The sequence below is a fragment of the Somniosus microcephalus genome, chromosome 2 (genome assembly GCF_052327205.1).
Source record: "Somniosus microcephalus isolate GS21.2 chromosome 2, FLI_Smic_1.0, whole genome shotgun sequence".
Lineage (NCBI taxonomy): Eukaryota > Metazoa > Chordata > Chondrichthyes > Squaliformes > Somniosidae > Somniosus > Somniosus microcephalus.
In genome coordinates, this window is record NC_140988.1 from 259878779 (window position 1) to 259901307 (window position 22529).

The window sequence follows — 22529 nt, forward strand, 5'->3', positions numbered from 1 at the left end:
CCTGATCGACCCTCCTTGTTACCTCCTCAAAAAATTCAATTAAGTTTGTCAGACACAACCTTACCGTAACAAATCCATGCTGACTGTCCTTGATTAATCCATGCCTTTCTAAATGATGATTAATACTGTCCCTCAGAATTTTTTCCAATAATTTTCCCACCACCGAGGTTAGGCGACTGGACTGTAATTAATCAGTCTATCCCTCCCTCCCTTTTTAAACAGTGTTACAATGTTTCCAGTCCTCAGGCATCTGTGGTCAGAGCCTCCACTGTTCCCTCCTTGTTTCTCTTAACAGCCCGAGATATATTTCATCCAGGCCGAACGATTTATCTACTTTCAAAGATGCTAAACCCCTTAATACTTCCTCTCTCACTATGTTTATCCCATCTAATATTTCACACACCTCCTCCTTAACTACAATGTCTGCATCGTCCCTCTCTTTTGTGAAGGCAGACACAAAATATTCATTAAGAACCATACCTACATCTTTCGCCTCCACACACAGGTTATGTTTTTGGTCTCTAATAGGCCCTACTCTTTCTTTAGTTATCCTTTTGTTCTTTATGTATTTATAAAAGATTTTCCTTGATGTTACTTGCCAATATTTTTTCATGCCCTCTCTTTACTTACCTAATTTCATTTTTAATTTCACCTCTGCACTTGCACCGAGCACAAAGGAAGATGGTTGAGGTTGTTGAAGGTCAATCATCTCAGCCCCAGGACATCGCTGCAGCAAGACCTGGACGATATTCAGGCTTGTGCTGATAAATGGCAAGTAACATTCGTGCCACACCAGTGTCAATAACTATCTCCATCAAGCGATACCATCACCAAATCCCCCACTATCAATATCCTGGGGGGTCACCATTGACCAGAAACTTAACTGGACCAGCCACATAAATACTGTGGCCACAAGAACAGGTCAGAGGCTGGGTATTCTGCGGCAAGTGTCGCACCTCCTGACTCCCCAATGTCTTTCCACCATCTACAAGGCAGAAGTCAGGAGTGTGATGGAATACTCTCTATTTGCCTGGATGAGTGCAACTCCAACAACACTCTAGAAGCTCGACACCATCCAGGACAAAGCAGCCCACTTGATTGGCACCCCCATCCACCGCATTAAGCATTCATTCCCTCCACCACCGGCGCACCGTGGCTGCAGTGTGTACCATCTACAAGATGCACTGCTGCAACTCGCCAAGGTTTCTTCGACAGCACCTCCCAAACCCACAACCTCTTCCACCAAGGAGGACAAGGGCAGCAGGCACATGGGAACACCATCACCTGAAAGTTCCCCTCCAAGTTACATACCATCCTGACTTGGAAATATATCGCCGTTCCTTCAACGTTGCTGGGTCAAAATCCTGGCTTATTAATTTTAAACTTATGATATTTTTCCTTCCTCTTTCCTCCCCCCTGCTGCCCACCCCCCCACCCCAAAGTTTGGTATCAATGGCAAATTTAGAAATTCTGCTCAGTATTCCAATATCCAGGTCATATATCAAAAAAAGCAGTGGCCCCAGCACTGACCCTTGGGGAACACCACTGTCTACCATCCTCCAGTCTGAAAAACTGCCATTTACCACAACTCGTCCTTAAGCCAATTCCTTAGCCAAGCTGCCACTTCCATGAGCTTCAATTTTGTTAACCAGCCTTTTATGTGGCACTTTGTCAAACGCCTTCCGAAAATCCATGTAGACAACATCCATTGCATTTCCTACATCAATCCTCTGTTACTTCATCAAAAAATTCAATTAGATTAGTCAAACACAATCTGCCTTTTACAAATCCATGTTGGCTCTCTTTAATTAGCTTAAACCTCTCCAAGTGCCCGTTAATTTTTTCCTTGATTATTGTTTCTAAAACTTTACCCACCACTGATGTTAAACTGACCGGCCTGCAGTTACTAGGATTGTCCTTATACCCTTTCTTGAACAATGGCGTCACATTTGCCACTTTCCAATCCTCAGGCACCTCCCCCACATCTAGGGGTTTTGGAAAATTATGGCAAGTCCTTCCGCTATCTCCTCCCCCAAATCCCATAGCAATCTGGAATGCAAGCCATTCTGGACCAGGCGACTTGTCAACTCTAAGCATACCCAGCCTTTCTAGTACATCCTGTGCATCAATTTTCATCCCTTCCATTTTTTCCACTTCTACTGATATTTTATCAGCATCCATCTCCTTAGTAAACACCAATACAAAGTACTTTGAGTATTCTGGCCTTGCCCTGCACCTCTAAGCATATATGACCTTCTTTGTCTCTAATTGGCCCCACCCCGCCTCTTACTACCTGCTTACTGTTTACATATTTTCTATCTTTAAACTGTAGAGGCATTTTCCCCTTAAGCAAGTAGCTGCCCCCTCTTTCCAAGTAATGTTTGCTGCAAGAATGTTGAGTTCAGGTGAATTGTGGATTCCAGTATAGCAAAAGATAGTTTGGTTTAGTAATCACTCAAAACTATTTAAATATCAGCAGTGACAGTGAGTACAGGACTTAGTCAAACATTGGAATAGGGATTTTGTTTATATGGAGTACAAAAGTTTATTCCTGTCACTGCTTAAAATAACTTGAATAATTCAAAGTAGAAGGGATTTCAGAACTGGCTTTTTTTTTTAAAACAGAGTTTAGTACATACTCTGTCCTTGAGCTACATTCCCAAGCACAGCGAAAAGCTCAAAATAATTTATAAAGGAATGCGTAATCAGCAGCAGCACGGTGCCTATGCATACAACACAAGAGTATCTATATCATATAGTACAGATATTCAATGAAAATCATTGATAAAATCAGGTGATTGTGTTTGGGGGGAAAAGCATGTACCTGAGTGTTGTACCATGCATGGTTACTGCTCAGACTCAAATGGACTTGGTTTTATGTCCGTTCCAAAACGGAAAAGCCTGACATTTCCCCATAAATATATTTTTAAAAAGGCCCCATCTCGTGAGAATACCAATTTAATGACAGATTTAGTGACAATTTAATGACAGATTTAGCGACAAATTCATGACAGTTCTATCACTTAATCCTACTAGAAACGACTTTGAGATTATCTCAACTCCTTTAATTTAGAATTCAAAGCCTTTGATAGTGAACACTTTCATATCAGCAGCTGCGTTGCAATTCAATGTTTCTTTGCTACAAATCACTTTCAACTTTGCTATTTTTTTTGGAACTCCTCCTTATTCTACCTCATCTGTGCAATCTTCCTCAGTCAGAAAGGCAATTTAACTACGCTGAAGTGTCAACCTAGATTATGTACTCAAGTCTCTGGAGTGGGGCTTAAACACAAAACCTTCTGAATCAGAAGTGACTGTGCTACCACTAAGCCAAGGCTGACAGTCTGATTTTCTTGCTATTAGATCTACAGAATTCTGCTTCCCAGTATTCTCATTTTCAAAATCAGCAGAGCGATACTAACAACTCACCATGTTATAGACTTTAACTCTCAAACAAATGTATTGAACAGTAAATGAACAAGCGAATAAAAAAATAGTAAAATATATATATGGAGTAGATGTGACACTAACAAATTTCAGTGAGGCACCTGATACATAGGTATATACAAGGAAATGGATGTAGAGCTAGGAAGGGAGAGATTAGGAAAGGTGATGAATGGGTTTTGAGAAGGTTTTCCAAAGGTGGACAAGTTTATGGAGGAGTTGCAGCGAGTAGGACAGAGGAGGCTGAAGGTTCTGCCACAAATGGGAAGCAAAAGTAGGGGAACAACACAATAAGCCAGAGTCAGAGGAGCTGAGTCTCTGGCAGGGATACCAGGCTGGAAAAGATCACAGAGATAGGGTGGGATGAGGTTATGGAAGGAGTTATAAATGAGAATGAGAAGGATGAAGATTTGAAATTCATTGTATTGGAGAACAGGAAGTCAAGTGTAGATCAGCGAGGTCTGGGGTGACGAGAAAGTAGGATTTAATGCAAGACAGGATACGTGCAGCAAAATTTCTGGACACGGTGGAATCTTATCGTGGGTGGACGATGGAAGGCCAGCAAGGATGGCATTGGAATAGTCAAGTCTTGAGGTGACAATGGCATGTATAAGGGTTTTAGCAGCAGAGGGAATGAGATAGGAACGATGACAAGAAATGCTGAAGAGGTGGAAGCCTTCATGATGCATCGCATGTGAGATTTAGAGTTCAGGGTCAAAGAGGATGTCAAGACTGCAAAAGTTCTGGTTCATCCTGAGTGCGACTGAGGAGAGAAATGCAGTCTATTCAAGGGAAGGTGATGATGGCTTCAGCCTGCCAGACGTTGAGCTGCAGGAACTTGTAGCTTATCCAGGACTTATTCTCCGACAAGCAGTCCGAAAGCATGGAAGCAGTCAAAGGGCTGACAGAAGTGGTGTAGAGGTACAGCTGGATACTGTAAAGAAAGGGTTAATTATTTATATCAACTTTTAGCTTTTCAAATGTGTTTTATAGTAATGTTCAGTTAGTCTGTGGGAATTAGAAGTTACGAGGCAGAGACGTTTAGTTCATAAAAAATTCAGTTTCAAATTTCCTTTGTCCTGGCATCATAGATCTCTCAGCAGTCCTCCCAGAACAAGGGCACATCTGTGTAAGGCAAATAATAACGTTGTCTGTAGAAGACCTTTGTTCATTAATCTCTCACTGTCTCAAGTTGAATGGGAGTTCATCTTGTGAAAACTAGTTATCAATGAGGGAGAACAGCTAAGTGAATGTGGATGAAGTAATGATTTGAAAAATGTGAATCTTCACCTAGCCGGTTGGAAAAGTATTAAAAAGTGTGTTAGGAGAGATATCTCAGAATTCGATGAGGCCTGATCAGTCGTTGTACGACCATGCCCGTCCCCCACCCCGAGCTCTAAAACTGTAACATGCCGAATTCTCCGGTGAACTCGTATTGCCATAAGTGTGCTCTTAAATATATGTGTAATTATTATACTTAATTTCTATGGTTGCCAATAAAAGCCTTTGAATCCTATTAGCTTGAGGAATAGCAAACTTGTAAGAATATCCATTCCCTAACAATATTATAAACGTGCACTTAGAATCTGATTCCATGTTTGTCATCACCAAGGAGCAGCATGTAGATGAGGAGGAGGAACTCAAGAATAGATTCCTTGGGGAACCCTGGAAATGACACTGTGGGTGAAGAAAAATATGCCATTTCTAGAGATGCTCTGGCTGTGTTCTTGTAGGTAGACATGGAACTGTCCACGGAGCTGGACGACAGGAAAGATGTTATAGGAGAATGACACTGCAACCATCGAACGACAGGAAAGGTCAAGCAGGGAGAATGCCTCAATCACTGCCACAGAAAATGTTATTTGTAACTTTAGTTAGTGCCATTTCAGTGCTATGAGAAGGATGAAAGTTAGATTGGAAGGATTCAAATAGGGAGTTGTGGGAGAGATGGGTACAGATTTGAGGACCTTTGAGAGGAAAGGGAGGCTGAAGATGGGGCGAAAGTTGGAGAACAAATAGGGTGAAGGTTTGAGGGTGGAGTATATTGGACTAGTTCCTTGAAAAAGTAAAGTGATAAATAGTTCACAAATATGTCAGGATATAATTTTATAATTATTATTTAGAGAGAGACAGAACAAGAGAGAGAGAGTTTTATTTTCTTATAATTTTACCAGCTACAGAGCTAACTGGCTTGAGCTAGTCTTGTTGGAAGTTGCAAATTAACACTCTGAAGAATCCAAGCTAACATGTCAATAAATAAAACAAATAAAATGATGACTAACATTGCTAAATCAAGTCAGCTTGCCTGAGTTGGTAGTTTTCTCACTTCCAAGTCAAAAGGTTCAAGTTCCATGCATCACTGCAGTACTGAGGAAATTCTACAGTTTTGGATGTGCGGTCTTTCAGAAGAGACATGAAACGAAGTATATGTCTCCATATTCTGCTGGTTCGAGTGGATGTAAGCCGTCCCAGTGCATTATCAAAGTGAAGTAGGTTCCTGGTGTTTCACATTAAAAACACCTGAACTGGATGTTCCAATGAAATAACTTTCAATGAAACTCATAAAACTTCAGTGATTAAGTGAAATTTGCATATAGTTTAGAAGGGATCACTGCACTTTGAAATAATTAATTTTAGGTGAAATGCTTTGATATATTTGAGAGACCTGATGATGCAAAATATTAATGTAAACCTTTCTTGAACTAGTCCATTTAGTAGTGAAATCAGGAAGCGCTGTGGGACCTCCTTTGCACAGTTCCATGTCTACCTTTAAGAACACAGCCATCAGGAAGTGTAGTAGAAATCTGGAACTCTCTCCCAGAAGAGGCTGTGGATGCTGAGTCAATTGAAATTTTCAAGACCGAGAGCGATGGATTTTTTTTTTAATATCAGGTAAGGGTATCAAGGGATATGGAGCAAAGGCAGGTAAATGGAGTGGAGGTACAGATCAGCCACGATCTACAACAATAGCTTGCATTTATATAGCGCCTTTAAATTAGTAAAACATCTCAAGGTGCATCACCGGAATTATCAAACAAAATTTGACATCAAGCCACATAAGGGGATATTTAGGATAGAGGAGTTAGGTTTTAAGATGCATCTTAAAGAAGGAGGTAGCGAAGAGGAGAGGTAGAGAGGCAAAGAGATTTAGGGAGGGAATTCCAGAGCTTAGGACCTAGGCAGCTGAAGGCATGGGCGCCAATGGTTGAGCGATGAAAATCTGTGATATAGGAACATATGAACAGGAGTAGGCCATTCAGCCCCTCGAACCTGATCCGCCATTCAATAAGATCACAGCTGGTCTGCGACCGAACTCCATATACCCGCCTTTGCCCCATATCCCTTAATACCTTTGGTTAACAAAAAGCTTTCAATCTCAGATTTAAAACTAACAATTGATCTAGCATCAATTGCCATTTGCAGAAGAGAGTTCCAAACTTCTACCACCGTTTGTGTGTAGAAGTGTTTCCTAACTTCGGTCTGGCTCTAATTTATCGACTATGCCCCCTAATCCTAGAATCCCCAAGCAGCGGAAATAGTTTCTCTCTATTTACCTTCTGGTCCCCTTATTATCTTGAAAGCTTCGATTAGATCACCCCTTAACTTTCTAAGTTCTAGGGAATACAACCCTAATTTGTGTAATCGCTCCTTGTAACTTAACCCTAAGAGTCCAGGTATCATTCTGGTAAGCCTATGGTGCACTCCCTCCAAGGCCAATACATCCTTCCTGAGGTGTGGTTTCCAGAATAGGTCGCAGTACTCAGGCTGTGGTATAACCAGGGTTTTGTTTAACTGCAGCATAACTTCAACCCCCTTGTACTCTAGTCCTCAAGCTATAAAGGCCAGCATTCTGTTAGCATTGATGCACAAGAGCATTGCAATAGTCAAGTCTGGAGGTAACAAAGGCATGGATGAGGGTTTCAGCAGATGATAAGCTGAGGCAGGATGGAGACGGGCAGTTATCTATATATATATAAATCGGTACTTCTGTCATTCTATCTGTCTATCATCGCGTGTGCTTATGGGTATGCACTCGAAAGTTACAGGGCATACCTACGCGCGCGTTACCTCCAAAGAAAGCTTACGCTTCCGAGACGGTTTTAAGCGTATTTACTTTTCGGCCGGGCTAAAATCCCGCCCGCGGTATCCCAAAAACCTTCAACGTTCCGCTCATTAGCATCTCATTATCCGCTCATTAGCGACAGAGTGACCTCGAGCTCGACCAATCGTACGCCGGGTTGCTGGCGTGTGCCGCCGGGCCAATCGGTGCGCGTGTGGCCGGGCTTTATCGTTCTGAACCGAGGTGAGTCGCCGCCATCTTGATTCCAAACTTTTCCTTTCTTTTTCCCGCTTTCTGCGTCTTAAAAAAAAACGTTGCTTTTAAAACACATATTGTTTTAAAAAAAAATGATTTAGAAAGTAATTAACTTATCTAATCTCATTAATTTTCCTACCTTTCCCGTTTTTCCAGGTAGGCCTAGAAGCCTCGGCGTCTCCTCCGCACCCACGCCCGAGCTAGGCACCTCCCGGCCCCACTCGAAGGCTGGAGGGCCGAGCCTCAGCCCAGCGCCGCTAGGGTGCGCGCGCAGCAGGAGCCGAGACGTCTCTGGCTCGGCCGGGGGGCGGGGCTTGCTGAGCGTCCAGCGTTACCCTGGCAACCGGGCCCGCCGGACGTCTCGCACAGTCGCAATCTCGGCGGTCTTCACCTTGGGGGGGGGGGGGGGGTGCCGCGCGCGCAGCAGGAGCAGCTGAGACGCGGCGTCTCTCTCTCTGGCTTGGTCAGCGTCACGGTTGCCCTGGCAACCGGGCCCACCGGCCGAGAGACACGCCGCGTCTCAGCTCCTGCTGCGCGCGCAATCGGCGGTCTTCACCTCGGGGGGGGGGGGGGGGGGGGGGGGCCGCGACCCTCGGGGGGGGGAGGGGGCGCCCCCCACCCGCCCTCCCTTCCCCCCCCTTTCCTCCCGCCCTCCCTCCCCCCCTGCCCTCCCTTCCCCCCCTGCCCTCCCTTCCCCCCTCCCTCCCCCCCCCTCCCTTCCCCGCCCTCCCCCCTCCCTCCCTTCCCCTCCCTCCCCTCCCCCCTCCTCCTCTCCCCTCCCTCTCTTCCCCCCAGTCGCGCTCTCTCTTCCCCCCAGTCGCTCTCTCTCTTCCCCCCAGTCGCTCTCTCTCTTCCCCCCCAGTCGCTCTCTCTCTTCCCCCCCAGTCGCTCTCTCTCTCTCTTCCAACAACAACATTCCCTTGAAAAAGCCTCGGCACCGCCGGGCACTTCAGCTAGTGGAGGTATAAGTATGCGGTCTTGGTGATGGAGAGGATATGGGGTTGAAAGCTCAGATCAGAGTCAAAGAGGATGCCAATGTTGCAAACGATCTGGTTCAGTCTCAGGCAGTGGTCAGAGAGAGGGATGGATTCGGTGGCTAGGGAACAGAGTTTATGGCAGGGACTGAAGACAACAGCTTCGGTCTTCCCAATATTTAATTGGAGGAAATGTCTGATGTGATGATGTCGCTGAGGGGCAGCATGTAGATGAGAAGTAGGAGGGGGCCAAGAATAGACCCTTGGGGGAAGCCAGAGGTTTTGGTACAGGAGTGAGAAGGGAAGCCATTGCAGGTGATTCTCTGGCTACAAATGGATAGATAGGAATGGAACCAGTCCCACCCACCTGGACAACGGAGAGGCATTGGAGGAGGATGGTGTGGTCAAACATGTCAAAGGCTACAGACAGGTCGAGAAGGATAAGGAAGGGTAGTTTATCACGATCACAGTGACATAGGATGTCACTTGTCACTTTGATAGGGGCCGTTTCAAGGCTAGGTGATGGAACAGGCTCGAGGGGCTGAATGGCCTACTCCTGTTCCTATGTTCCCGTCTCATCTTAAAAGTCTTCTCAGACTGCTAACCCTCCCGCAACTACATTGTAGTCACTCCATTTCTCCTGTGAAATGCTTTGGATGTTCTTCCACATTAAAAGCACTATACAAATGCAAGTTACTGTCCTTTAAATGGGCATGTGTCACTGCAATTTAGTAGAAACATTATTTACCAATTCAATTCAATTTTATTTGCCATATGTAACCAGTACAAGTACAATGGAATGCTTACTCCCGTAGGGACACGTCAGCTATTTTTACAGCGCCACATATTTTTACAGCGCCACATATTTTACCACATATGACATGTGAAGGAATCATCGGAACAACATCTGTTGTTAGGAAATGACTGGAGTCTATAATTAAGGATAGAGTGACTGAACACAGTGAAAATTATCAGCTGACCAGAGACAGCCAACATGGAGTTGTAATGGGTAGGTCATACCTGATGTACCTGATTGAATTTTTTGAAGATGTGACTAAAGTACAGGAAACTTTCTGGTATCCGGCACGGACGGGACCGACATGTTGCCGGTTCATCAACAATTCCGGATAACCGAACGCTATAGTAAAAGATACGGAGCTCAGAGCTCCGTATAAAGCAACAAACCCTGTTTCAAAACAATCGGCACAAGTTGCAAGCGTCTCTGTAGCTTAGCAACAGACTCAGCTACACCCTTGCACAGCAACAAATCAATTAAAAAAAGTAACTAAAAGTAAAAAAAAGTTACCTGAACCGACTCCTGAATTTTGACGGTGGATAGAGCGTTCCGGTTATTTAGGGGCCGGTTAATCGAAAGTTTCCTGTAGTGGATAGGGGAATGTCTATGGATGTTATTTATATGGACTTCCAGAAGGGATTCAATAAAGTCCCTATTAAGAGGCTGTTAGCTAAAATTGAAGCTCATGGAATTGAATGCAAATTATTGACCTGGTTAGGAAATGGACCAAGTGGCAGGAGACTGAGAGTAGGGATAATAGCAGGTACTCTAATTGGCAGAAAGTGACTAGTGGTATCCCACAGGGATCTGTGTTGGAACCTCAACTATTCACACACGACTTAGATGATAGGATAGAGAGCCACATATCCAAGTTTGCCGATGACTCAAAGATAGGCGTCATTATAAGCAGTGTTGATGGAAGCATAAAATTATAAAGCGATATTAATAGATTAAGTGAATGGGCAAAACTGTGGCAAATGGATTTCAATGTCGGCAAGTGTGAGGTCATTCACTTTGGACCTAAATAGGATCGATCAGAGTACTTTCTAACTGTTAAAAAGCTAGAAACAGTGGCGGTCCAAAGAAACTTAGGGGTCCTTGTACACAGATCATTAAAATGTCATGAACAGGTACAGAAAAGGCTAATGTAATGGTGGGCTTTCTATCTAGAGGACTAGAATACAAGGGGGTAGAAGTTATGCTGCAGCGATACAATGCCCAAGTTAGACCACACCTGGAGTACTGAGCAGTTCTGGGCACCACACCTTAGGAAGGATATATTGGCCTTGGCGGGAGTGCAGCAAAGATTTACTAGAATGATACCTGGACTCCAAGGGTTAAATTATGAGGAGAGATTACAGAAACTAGGGTTGTATTCCCTGGAATTTAGAAGATTAAGGGGTGATTTGATCGAAGTTATCAAGATATTAAGGCGAACTGATCGGGTAGATAGAGAGAAACTATTTCCACTGGTTGGGGAGTCTAGGACTAGGGGACAAAGCCTAAAAATTAGAGCCAGACCTTTCAGGGGTGAAATTAGGAAACACTTCTACAAGCAAAGGGTGGTGGCAGTTTGGAACTCTCTTCCGCAAATGGCAGTTGATGCTAGAACATTTGTTAATTTTAAATCTGAGATTGATAGATTTTTGTTTACAGAAGGTATTAAGGGATATGGAGCACAGGTGGGTATATGGAGTTAGGTCACAGATCAGCCAGGATCTCGTTGAATGGCAAAACAGGCTCGAGGGGCTAAATGGTCCACTCCTGTTCCTATGTACTGAATAGCATACAATTTAAGACATTTTCCCATTGAAATAGATCGCCACATTATTATGGTAATATATGTTGTATTACTACATTACTATGAAAATTAATTCTTAAACCAACGAATTCTGCCCCAAGACGGAGAGAATTTTGTTTCATCAAAGTATCATCCATTAAATCACCTGACTACCCTAATTTGTTCTCTTTCATCTAAGTGTAAAGTCCATGAATCTCCTTCTTAGAAGTAGCAAGTACCTCCAGAGGTCACCTAAATACAATTGAAGACAGTTAATTACAAAAGAAACAGACACCCTCCGGGGACCTTGCCTTAAAAATTCAATGAAATTCTGTAAATGCATTATTGAGTTATTTTGTGTTCATTATTTTGATACACTGTTGGATACAAACAAAAGCATAAATTACATCCCAGTCCCATATGGAATACAAATAAAATTTCAACAATGATTTCATACAATAAACAGAAAACATTCTCATGGCTGATTATTACAAAAGTATTCAAGTTTCCAAGTAATGTGACATCAACAGGGGTTTTGCCATCTTGCAAATTTCAGTTTTGAGAGATTTGAAATCAGTTCATGCATGGCAAATAATCTCTCTGATGAAATGAATATAACATTAAAATTAAACATTTCTTTAAAAAAAATCAAACATACCATGTAGATTTTGAACCATTTCTAACAGCACAGGGGTAAGTATTTGGCTGTATTCGTGAAAAATGTCCAAAAACAGCACTTCCGTACATGGCTAAAAGACAAAAAAAAAGAATTTTATAAAACTAATAGTCCAAATTTATATGAGCAAATGCAGCATTTTAGGATAGGTTCCTATTGAAAACAATAGAGGAGCAGAGTCTAATGGGAGAGATAGTCAATACTGGGGACTGCAACAAATTACAAAACATTAATAAACTTGAAGAATGGGCATATAATTGGCAAATGAATTTCAACACAGATAAATGCAAGGTATTACATTTTGGTAAGAAAAATAAGGTGGTCACGTATCACTTGGAAAATAAGAATCCAAATGGGGTAGAAGAGCAAAGGGATCTCGGAGTACAAATACACAAATCACTAAAAGTAGCGACGCAGGTTAATAAGGCCATAAAAAAGCAAACCAAGCACACGGGATAGAATTGAAAAGTAGAAAGGTTATGCTAAACTTGTATCGAACAGTAAGGCGGACGTTGGGGATGGCATTAAAAGGGAAATTAAAGAAGCGTGCAATAAGGGCACAGCAGTCATCATGGGTGACTTTAATCTACATATAGATTGGGCCAACCAAATTAGTAACAATACTGTGGAGGAGGAATTCCTGGAGTGTTTACAGGATGGTTTCCTGGACCAATATGTCGAGGAACCAACCAGAGATCAGGCCATCTTAGACTGGGTATTATGTAACGAGAAAGGATTAATTAGCAATCTTGTTGTAAGAGGCCCCTTGGGTCGGAGCGATCATAATATGGTCGAATTCTTCATTAAGGTGGAGAATGAAGTAGTTGACTCAGAGACAAGGGTCCTCAATTTAAATAAAGGAAACTACGATGGTCTGAGGAGCGAGTTGGGTAGGATTGATTGGGGAATGGCACTCAAAGGGTTGACGGTGGATAGGCAATGGCAAACACTCAAAGACCGAATGGATGAGCTACAGAAATTGTTCATCCCAGTTTGGCATAAAAATAAAACAAAAAAGGTGACTCAACCGTGGCTAACAAGGGAAATTAGGGATAGCATAAGATCCAAGGAGAGGTCATATAAATTGGCAAGAAAAAGCAATAATCCTGAGGATTGGGAGCAGTTTAGGAGTCAACAAAGGAGGACAAAGGGATTAATTAAGAAAGGGAAAATAGAATATGAGGGTAAGCTTGCAGGGAACATAAAAACTGACTGTAAAAGCTTTTATAGATATGTGAAGAGAAAAAGATTGGTGAAGTCAAGCGTAGGTCCCTTGCAGTCAGAATCAGGGGAATTTATAATGGACAACAAGGAAATGGCAGACCAACTAAATACATACTTTGGTTCTGTCTTCACAAAGGAGGACACAAATAACCTCCCAGAGATGCCGGGGAACATAGGGTCTGATGAAAGGGAGGAACTGAAAGAAATCAGTATTTGTAGGGAAATGGTGTTAGGAAAATTGATGGGACTGAAGGCCGATAAATCCCCAGGGCCTGATGGTCTACATCCCAGGGTACTTAAGGAAGTGGCCCTGGAGATAGTAGATGCATTGCTGGTCATCTTCCAGAACTCGATAGACTCTGGAACGGTACCCATGGATTGGAGGGGAGCTAATGTTACCCCACTATTCAAAAAAGGTGGTAGAGAAAAAGCGGGGAATTATAGACCGGTAAGCCTGACATCGGTAGTGGGGAAAATGCTAGAGTCTATTATAAAAGATGTAATAGCAGAGCACTTGGAAAGCAGTGACAGGATCGGACAAAGTCAACATGGATTTACAAAAGGTAAATCATGCTTGACTAATCTACTGGAATTTTTTGAGCATGTAACTGGTAAAATAGATAAGGGAGAACCAGTGGATGTGGTGTATTTGGACTTTCAGAAAGCTTTCAATAAGGTCCCACATAAGAGATTAGAGTGCAAAATTAAGGCACATGGGATTGGGGGCAAGGTATTGACTTGGATAGAGAACTGATTGGCGGACAGAAAGCAAAGAGTTGGAATAAACGGGTCGTTTTCCGAGTGGCAGGCAGTGACTAGTGGGGCACCGCAAGGATCGGTCCTAGGACCCCAGCTGTTCACAATATATATTAATGATCTGGACGAGGGAATTGGATGTAATATCTCCAAATTTGCAGACGACACAAAGCTGGGTGGGAGGGTAAGCTGTGAGGAGGATGTCGTGAAACTCCAGTACGATTTGGACAGATTGGGTGATTGGGCAGAAACATGGCAAATGCACTATAATGTGGATAAATGTGAGGTTATCCACTTTGGTGGCAAAAACAGGAAGGCAGATTATTATTTGAATGGCAATAGATTGGGAGAAGGGGAAGTGCAGAGAGACCTGGGTGTTATTGTGCACCAGTCGCTGAAGGTAAGCATGCAGGTGCAGCAGGCAGTTAAGAAGGCAAATGGTATGTTGGCCTTTGTTGCAAGAGGGTTCGAGTACAGGAACAAGCATGTCTTGCTACAGTTGTACAGGGCCTTGGTGAGACCGCACCTTGAGTATTGTGTGCAGTTTTGGTCACCTTACCTGAGGAAGGACGTTCTTGCCATGGAGGGAGTGCAGCGAAGATTCACCAGGCTGATACCTGGGATGGCAGGAATGACGTATGAGGAGAGATTGTGTCGATTGGGCTTATACTCACTGGAGTTTAGAAGATTGAGAGGGGATCTCATCGAAACCGATAAAATTCTGTCAGGTCTGGACGGACTAGATGCAGGAAGGATGTTTCGGATGGCCGGGGAGTCCAGAACCAGGGGTCATATTCTAAGGATAAGGGGTAAGCCATTTAGGACTGAAATGAGGAGGAATTTCTTCACCCAGAGAGTGGTGAACCTGTGGAATTCTCTGCCACAGAGGGCAGTGGAGGCCAGTTCATTAAATATATTCAAAAAAGAGTTGGATATATTTCTTAAGGCTAAAGGGATCAAGGGATATGGGGAGAAGGCAGGGACAGGGTACTGAATTTGGATGATCAGCCATGATCTCATTGAATGGCGGAGCAGGCTCGAAGGGCCGAATGGCCTACTCCTGCTCCTATCGTCTATGTTTCTATGAACCTTGATTAGACCACACTTGGGAGTATGGAGTACATTTCTGGTTGCCGTATTATAAAATGGATATAGAGGGACTGCAGAGAAGATTTACAAGGATGATACCAGAAATGAGAGGGTATACCTATCAGGAAAGGATGAACAGGCTGGGTCTCTTTTCTCTCGAAAAGAGAAGGCTGAGGGGTGACCTAATAGAGGTCTTTAAAATAATGAAAGGTTTTGATAGAGTGGATAGAGAGAGAATGTGTCCACTTGTGGGGAAGAGCATAACTAGAAGCCATCAATATAAGATAGTCACCAAGAAATCAAATAGGGAATTCAGAAGAAACTTCTTTACCCAAAGAGTGGTGAGAAAGTGGAACTCGCTACCACAGGGAGTGGTGAAGCGAATAGTATAGATGCATTTAAAGGGAGGCTAGACAAGTATATGAGGGAGAAGGGAATAGAGGGTTATGTTGTTAGTTAGATGAGGAAAGATGGGAGGAGGCTCGAGTGGAGCATAAACTGACTGGTTGGGCTGAATGGCCCGTTTCTGTGCTGTACATCCTATGTAATCCTATATTATTTGTCTTTGCAAATTTGCCAGTTAGAATTTTTCAGATTTTCCTCTTTGAATTTCATAGAATCATCAAGTCTGCGTCGGCTCTTTCGAAGAGCACTCCAGTTAGTCTCACTCCCCCGCTCTTTCCCACTATCACTGCAATTTTTTCTCTTTCAAGTATTTATCCAATTCCCTTTTCAAGACTACTATTGAATCTGTATCCACCATGCTTTCAGGCAGTGCATTTCAAATCCTCACCACTCCTTGCGTAAAAAAGTTTTTCCTCATGTCACCTGTGGTTCTTTTGCCAATCAACTTAAATCTGTGCACTCTGGTTCTCGACCCTTCAGCCAGTTTCTCTTTATTTACTCTATCTAAACCCTTCATGATTTTAAACACCTCTGTCAAATCTCCTCTTAGCTTCTCTGCTCCAAAGAGAAAAGCCCCAGCTTCTCCAATCTATCCACATAACTGTCATCCCTCATCCCAGGACCCATTCTGGTAAATCTCTTCTATGCCCTCTCCAAAGCCTCCTAGTTTCCAAGTTTCGTGTCACCTGCAAATTTCTAAATTGTGCCCTGTAGCAAAGTCAGAGTCATTAATGTATATGAAAAATAGCAGTGATCCGAGTACTGAACCCTGGGGAACACCACTGCATACCTCACTCCAGTCCAAAACACAGCCATTCACTTTTGCGAACTAACCTAACATGGGGTACTTTCTCAAACACCTTTTGAAAGTATACACATCAACTGCTGCCAATGTAGCAGTAAAGGAGATGGTAGTAGCAATATTGGATAGGATAAAAATAGATAAAGAGGTACTTAAAAGGTTGGCAGATGATGCAAAACTCGAAAATGTAGTAAACAATGAGGTGGATAGATACAGACTTCTGGAGGACATACAGTCTATTTCTATCTCATCCCGTATCCGGACAATCTCTTTGCTTATTGTAGCTTTGGCAAAGTCCTCTTCCTTGGTAAACACCAATAAGTATTTTTGTTCTAGAATGCTCCTTGTCCTTCTCCACAACTAATCTAAACCTTATGATACTATGATCATTCTTCCAGAGATGCTCCCCCACTGTGACATTCGCCACTTGACCCACTTCATTCCTTAAGAATGGATCCAGCAATGCATGCCTACTTCCACATTGGGCAGGAATTTGTATTGTTTTATTATTTTACATTATATTGTATTATTTTATTCTGCACACCTGAGTTCATTTGGTCCTGTAACAGCTTTTCAGTTTTCCCGGGTGTGGAGAAATGAGATAATCTGCATTGCAGAATAGCAACAGATTCCAGGTCAATAGGAACAAAAATGATCAACTACAAATAAACCTTGGCATTGAAAGCAAGGGATGTGGGCAGCCTGCACGTATGCAAAGACCCAAAAAGCAACACTGCTGGGCTCACGGATGTGCAGAACACAAAAGGTGTTTATTAAAATGGCAAAGTTTATATATCCACTGTATATTATAAACAGTGAGTGACTACACATTCTGATGATTTTGTGCCTGTAGGAGGTACTGTAAAAACCATATTGTGACACAACACACTAAGTACAAGGGCAAAAACGAACGTTACGGGACAGCTCCACTACTGATATTGTGATTTCGCCCTTACTCTTCCTGCGCATCTCTTAGCCCTTCAATACGAAAACTGGCATTAATTTGAATAAAGTGTACACTCCCAAAGTGTCGCTATTTTTAACGATAAACATGTTGATTTTCTGTGGAAGAATGTAATTACAAACTTTGAAGTCTGTAAAGCACTGTACATGGTTGGGGGGGGGGGGGGGGGAATTGATTGCCTTAGTAAACTCAGCAGAATTAATAGAAAAATTCCACGTGGCGTTAAAATAATAAGTCATTCAACTCACCAAAGAAAGCAGCATGTGACCAGCTGGACAGGTGTCTCAATCGTTTGAAGTGCTTACTTCTGCTACCAATATTTGCCAGCCGTTACTGAGGCGCCTTTGATCACTGGAGTTTATGTACTTCCTGATATTGCCACACTTTTCAGCCCCCTTTCAGAGACACTTTTCATCACTCCTCTCACCTCCACCTCAATTGTCCTCCTCTCTCCATTTTCTCCTCTATCCCTCTGACCTGAACACACTACTTGACCTCGACTCACCAGGTGCAAAGCCATTGAAGATTGACTAGTATCCATATAAAAAAAGGATAGTGGTGTCTGTCTGGGCATCACTCAAAAGTTATAGAGCGTACCTACACATATGTTATATCAAAAGAAAGGTTATGATTAGGAGGGTGTCCTAGGCGTATTTACTTTTTGGTCAGACAAAAAACGTTCAAAATTCCGCTCATTAGCGGTTGGCCAATCATACGGGGAAAATCCGCTCATTAGCATTGAGTGACGTGAAGGTTGACCAATCCACGCGCTGCGTCACGGGGGATGTTTCATGGCGTTTGTGGGCAGGGCCTAATCCTTCAAACTGCCGTTATTCAGGTGAGTGGCGGCCATTACAGACTGGCCGGGCCTGAAGCTCAAAAAATTTCTCTCTCTCTCTCCTCTTCCCCCCCCTCTCTCTCCTTCCCCCTCTCTCTCTTGCCGTGAGTGCGGGACCGGCAAAACCGGGGCTTTCCAACGAGCCGCCCCCGACCGCAATTGGACATGGGAGTCCGCAGCGAAATGCTTTCGTCTGCCGCCCGGCCAACCGGGTCCAAAGGCCCGCCGCGTTAACCGTCAGGAACCCCGGGGTCGCTTCGGAGCGCTGGGCATCCGGACTCCCGTTGTCAGACTGACTCGGTTCTGGTACCGAGGTGAGTCCGGCCGGGCCTGAGGTGCGAGGGAGGGAGGGCAGAGAAAGGAAAGGAGGGAGATGAGAGGGGGAGGGAGGGAGAGGAGAGGGGGGGGGGAAGGGAGAGGGGGAGGGAGAGGGGGAGAGGAGAGGGGGAGGGAGAGGAGAGGAGAGTGACCAGCCCACCAGTCTCGTAAGCAGTTTTACAAAAAAGCCTGGTGTTTGTGGGCGGGGCCTAATCCTTCAAACTGCCGTTACTGAGGTGAGTGGCGGCCATTACAGACCGGCCGGGCCTGAAGCTTAAAAAATTTCTCTCTCTCTCCTTCCCCCACCTCTCTCTCTCTCTCTCTTCCCCCTCTCTCTCCTTCCCCCTCTCTCTCTTGCCGTGACTGCGGGACCGGGAAAACCGGGGCTTTCACACGAGCCGTCCCCGACCGATATCGGACATGGGAGTCCGCAGCGAAAGGCGTTGCACTGCCGCCCGGCCAACCGGGTCTAAAGGCCCGCTGCGTTAACCATGAGGAACCCCGGGCTCGCTTCGGAGCCATGGGCACCCGGACTCCTTCTGTCGGATATGCTCCGTTCTGGTACCGTGGTGAGTCGGAGGGAGAGCGAGGGGGGGGCGGGGAGAGGGAGGGGGGGGGCGGGGAGAGGGAGGGGGGGGGCGGGGAGAGAGGGGGGGGCGGGGAGAGAGGGGGGGGGCGGGGAGAGAGGGGGGGGCGGGGAGAGAGGGGGGGGCGGGGAGAGAGGGGGGGGGAGAGAGGGGGGGCGGGGAGAGAGGGGGGCGGGGAGAGAGGGGGGGCGGGGAGAGAGGGGGGCGGGGAGAGAGGGGGGGGCGGGGAGAGAGGGGGGGGCGGGGAGAGAGGGGGGGCGGGGGGAGAGGGGGGGCGGGGAGAGAGGGGGGGGCGGGGAGAGAGGGGGGGGGCGGGGAGAGAGGGGGGGGCGGGGAGAGAGGGGGGGGCGGGGAGAGAGGGGGGGGCGGGGAGAGAGGGGGGGGCGGGGAGAGAGGGGGGGGCGGGGAGAGAGGGGGGGGGCGGGGAGAGAGGGGGGGGCGGGGAGAGAGGGGGGGGCGGGGAGAGAGGGGGGGGCGGGGAGAGAGGGGGGGGCGGGGAGAGAGGGGGGGGCGGGGAGAGAGGGGGGGCGGGGAGAGAGGGGGGGGCGGGGAGAGAGGGGGGGGGGCGGGGAGAGAGGGGGGGGCGGGGAGAGAGGGGGGGGCGGGGAGAGAGGGGGGGGCGGGGAGAGAGGGGGGGGCGGGGAGAGAGGGGGGGCGGGGAGAGAGGGGGGGGCGGGGAGAGAGGGGGGGGCGGGGAGAGAGGGGGGGGCGGGGAGAGAGGGGGGGGCGGGGAGAGAGGGGGGGGCGGGGAGAGAGGGGGGGGCGGGGAGAGAGGGGGGGGCGGGGAGAGAGGGGGGGGCGGGGAGAGAGGGGGGGGCGGGGAGAGAGGGGGTGGCGGGGAGAGAGGGGGTGGCGGGGAGAGAGGGGGTGGCGGGGAGGAGAGAGGGGGTGGCGGGGAGAGAGGGGGGGGGCGGGGAGAGAGGGGGGGGCGGGGAGAGAGGGGGGGGGCGGGGAGAGAGGGGGGGGGCGGGGAGAGAGGGGGGGGCGGGGAGAGAGGGGGGGGGCGGGGAGAGAGGGGGGGCGGGGAGAGAGGGGGGGCGGGGAGAGAGGGGGGGGCGGGGAGAGAGGGGGGGCGGGGAGAGAGGGGGGGCGGGGAGAGAGGGGGGGGCGGGGAGAGAGGGGGGGCGGGGAGAGAGGGGGGGCGGGGAGAGAGGGGGGGGCGGGGAGAGAGGGGGGGCGGGGGGGGCGGGGAGAGAGGGGGGGGCGGGGAGGCGGGGAGAGAGGGGGGGCGGGAGAGAGGGGGGGGCGGGCGGGGAGAGAGGGGGGGGCGGGGAGAGAGGGGGGGGCGGGGAGAGAGAGGGGGCGGGGAGAGAGAGGGGGCGGGGAGAGAGAGGGGGCGGGGAGAGAGAGGGGGGCGGGGAGAGAGCGGGGGGAGGAGCTACAGGGAGGGAGGTCGCATGAAAGATGAGCTGCTGAGTTTTATTTGTTTTTTAGTGTTTAAAATGGGGGGAAAAAAGTTACATTTCAAGTTTTAAGAAGTATAAATTCTAGCTAAGTTAGTTCAGTTTAGTTTAGTTTAATCTAGTTTAAGTTTAAGGTTAGTTTAACTTAGTTTAAGCACAGAAAGAAAAGAAAAAGCCCGGAAAAAAGAGCGCCAAAGACGGGACCCGGAAAAAAAAAGAGGAAAGTAGAAAACAGAAAGAAAAGCCAATGCAAAAAGACAGAAGGAGAGGAATATACAGACCCAAGAAGAATCCGAACAGCGGCCGCACGGGGCCAGAGCGGAGGTCAGAGCGCGGCGACTCAACGGAGGCCGCACGGGGCCAGAACAGCAGCCGGAGCGCGGCGACTCAACGGAGGCCGCACGGGGCCAAAACAGCAGCAGGAGCGCTGCGACTCAACGGAGGCCGCACGGGGCCAGAGCAAAGGTCGGAGCGCGACTCCTCAACGGCGGCCGGAACACAGGACCGTAAACCAGGGAAAGGCCAGAGGAGCCGGGCCGAGACAGAGGCCTGGAGACCTCTGAGGGAGAGGGGAGCAGCCCGAAGGCACCGTGAGGCAGCGGCTCCCACACGCAGACAGTGAGTACGGGTCCTGGGGAGGGAGCCTGAAGCCAGGGAAAGGCCCGAGGAGCTGGGCCAAGACAGAGGCTCAGAGACCCCTGAGGGGGAGGGGAGCAGCCAGGAGACACCGGGAAACAGCAAATCCCAGACACAGACCAGGACAGTGAGTGCGGGGCCTGGGGAGGGCCTGGAGAGCGAGCGAGTCCGGGGACTGGGAAAGTTCGCAAGCAGGGAGAGGGAAACACCAAACCCGGGGCCCCAGAAAAGCATATTCTAAGGTCAACAATACTTTCTACCTCTACACTGCCAAAAATGAGCGAATCAGAGGAGCCACAGCAGCTCCCGAGGCACACTGAGAGCAACCTCTTCCAGATTCCCCCCAACACCAAAAAAAATGCTAAAAAGTCGATCAAGCAGAAGCAGCTGAGAGAAAAACCAGAAACTCTTTTTGCTGACTGGTACAGCACTGGGAAAAAGTGTAATCTCATTTTTTACTCACATCAGTCAGCGGCTTGGATCACAGCAATAAAACCACACTATACCAGGGTTAAGCAGGAAAGAACCGTAATGGGTCCAAACTGAAAATTAAGAAACCAGGGGACCCGGACAGTGCAACCACGACTGTCAACATGTACGATAACGGAACAATATTGGTGCAAGGCAACCTCGACGACTTTGAAACGGCCTTCGAGACACTGAAAGAAATAACTGAGAGGGGAAGGAACAGCCCCAGAGTGGCTAACAGGGGAAAAAGCGACTCGCACTCCCCCCACCATTGACAACTCAGCAGGAGTAAATCAGCCTGGTCAGGAGGTGAACGAGCCACACAGTTCTAACCAGACACTCACCCTGGGGCCCCACAGCCACATGATACAGCTGACTAACCCCAGCGTAATTACCAGGGAGGAAGCCACACATACTCCCCCTACCACTTCCAGCTCACCAAGAGAAGAGCAGCCTAGCCAGGAAGTGAGTGAGCCCTCCAGCGCCGACCGGACACATACCCCGGGATCACACAGCCAGATACAACTAAAGGATAAATTTAACCAGTTGGAGACAGAGCTGGTTAAACTTAGAGAGGAGGTCCTTAAACTGAAACATGAACAAAAGCAAGAGAGGAAGAGAGCTGAATCTACTTGGGAATCAGGTGAAAGAGCTGCAGGAAAACAAAGAGAGTCATAGAGGAGAGATAGCACCATTAGACCAGCAGCCAGAGGCTAGAGATAAGACAATACAGAACCCAACTGAACAGCTGCACTCCCACACTGAACAACAGCAGCAGACACACAATACAAGGGGTGCCACACAGACCAACCAGCATACTGAAGCTCAGTCATCCCCCACCACTGTGGAACCACAAGCGAGCCGCTCACAAGAAAAGCGCACACACCAGACACGACCACCCCAGTCCAACACATACCCTATGAGTCCAGGCGAAAGCCACCAGACAGTAAACACCAACAAGGCTGACATCGTAATACTCATAGACTCAAATGGGAAATTTCTATGGGAGAAAAAGCTCTTCCCTAGACATATAGTAAAAAAGATCCGGTGCCCA

General features: G+C 47.1%; 1 protein-coding gene across 1 annotated transcript in view; it reads right to left on the minus strand.

The window, feature by feature from the left end:
* The window catches only part of ipo11 (importin 11), an 880228-nt gene that overhangs the window by 581994 nt on the left and 275705 nt on the right, over positions 1–22529 (minus strand). The window contains exon 12 of the mRNA XM_085965921.1: positions 11968–12058. Within this exon, the coding sequence (XP_085822047.1) occupies positions 11968–12058 (91 nt within the window). The remainder of the gene's footprint in view (positions 1–11967; positions 12059–22529) is intronic.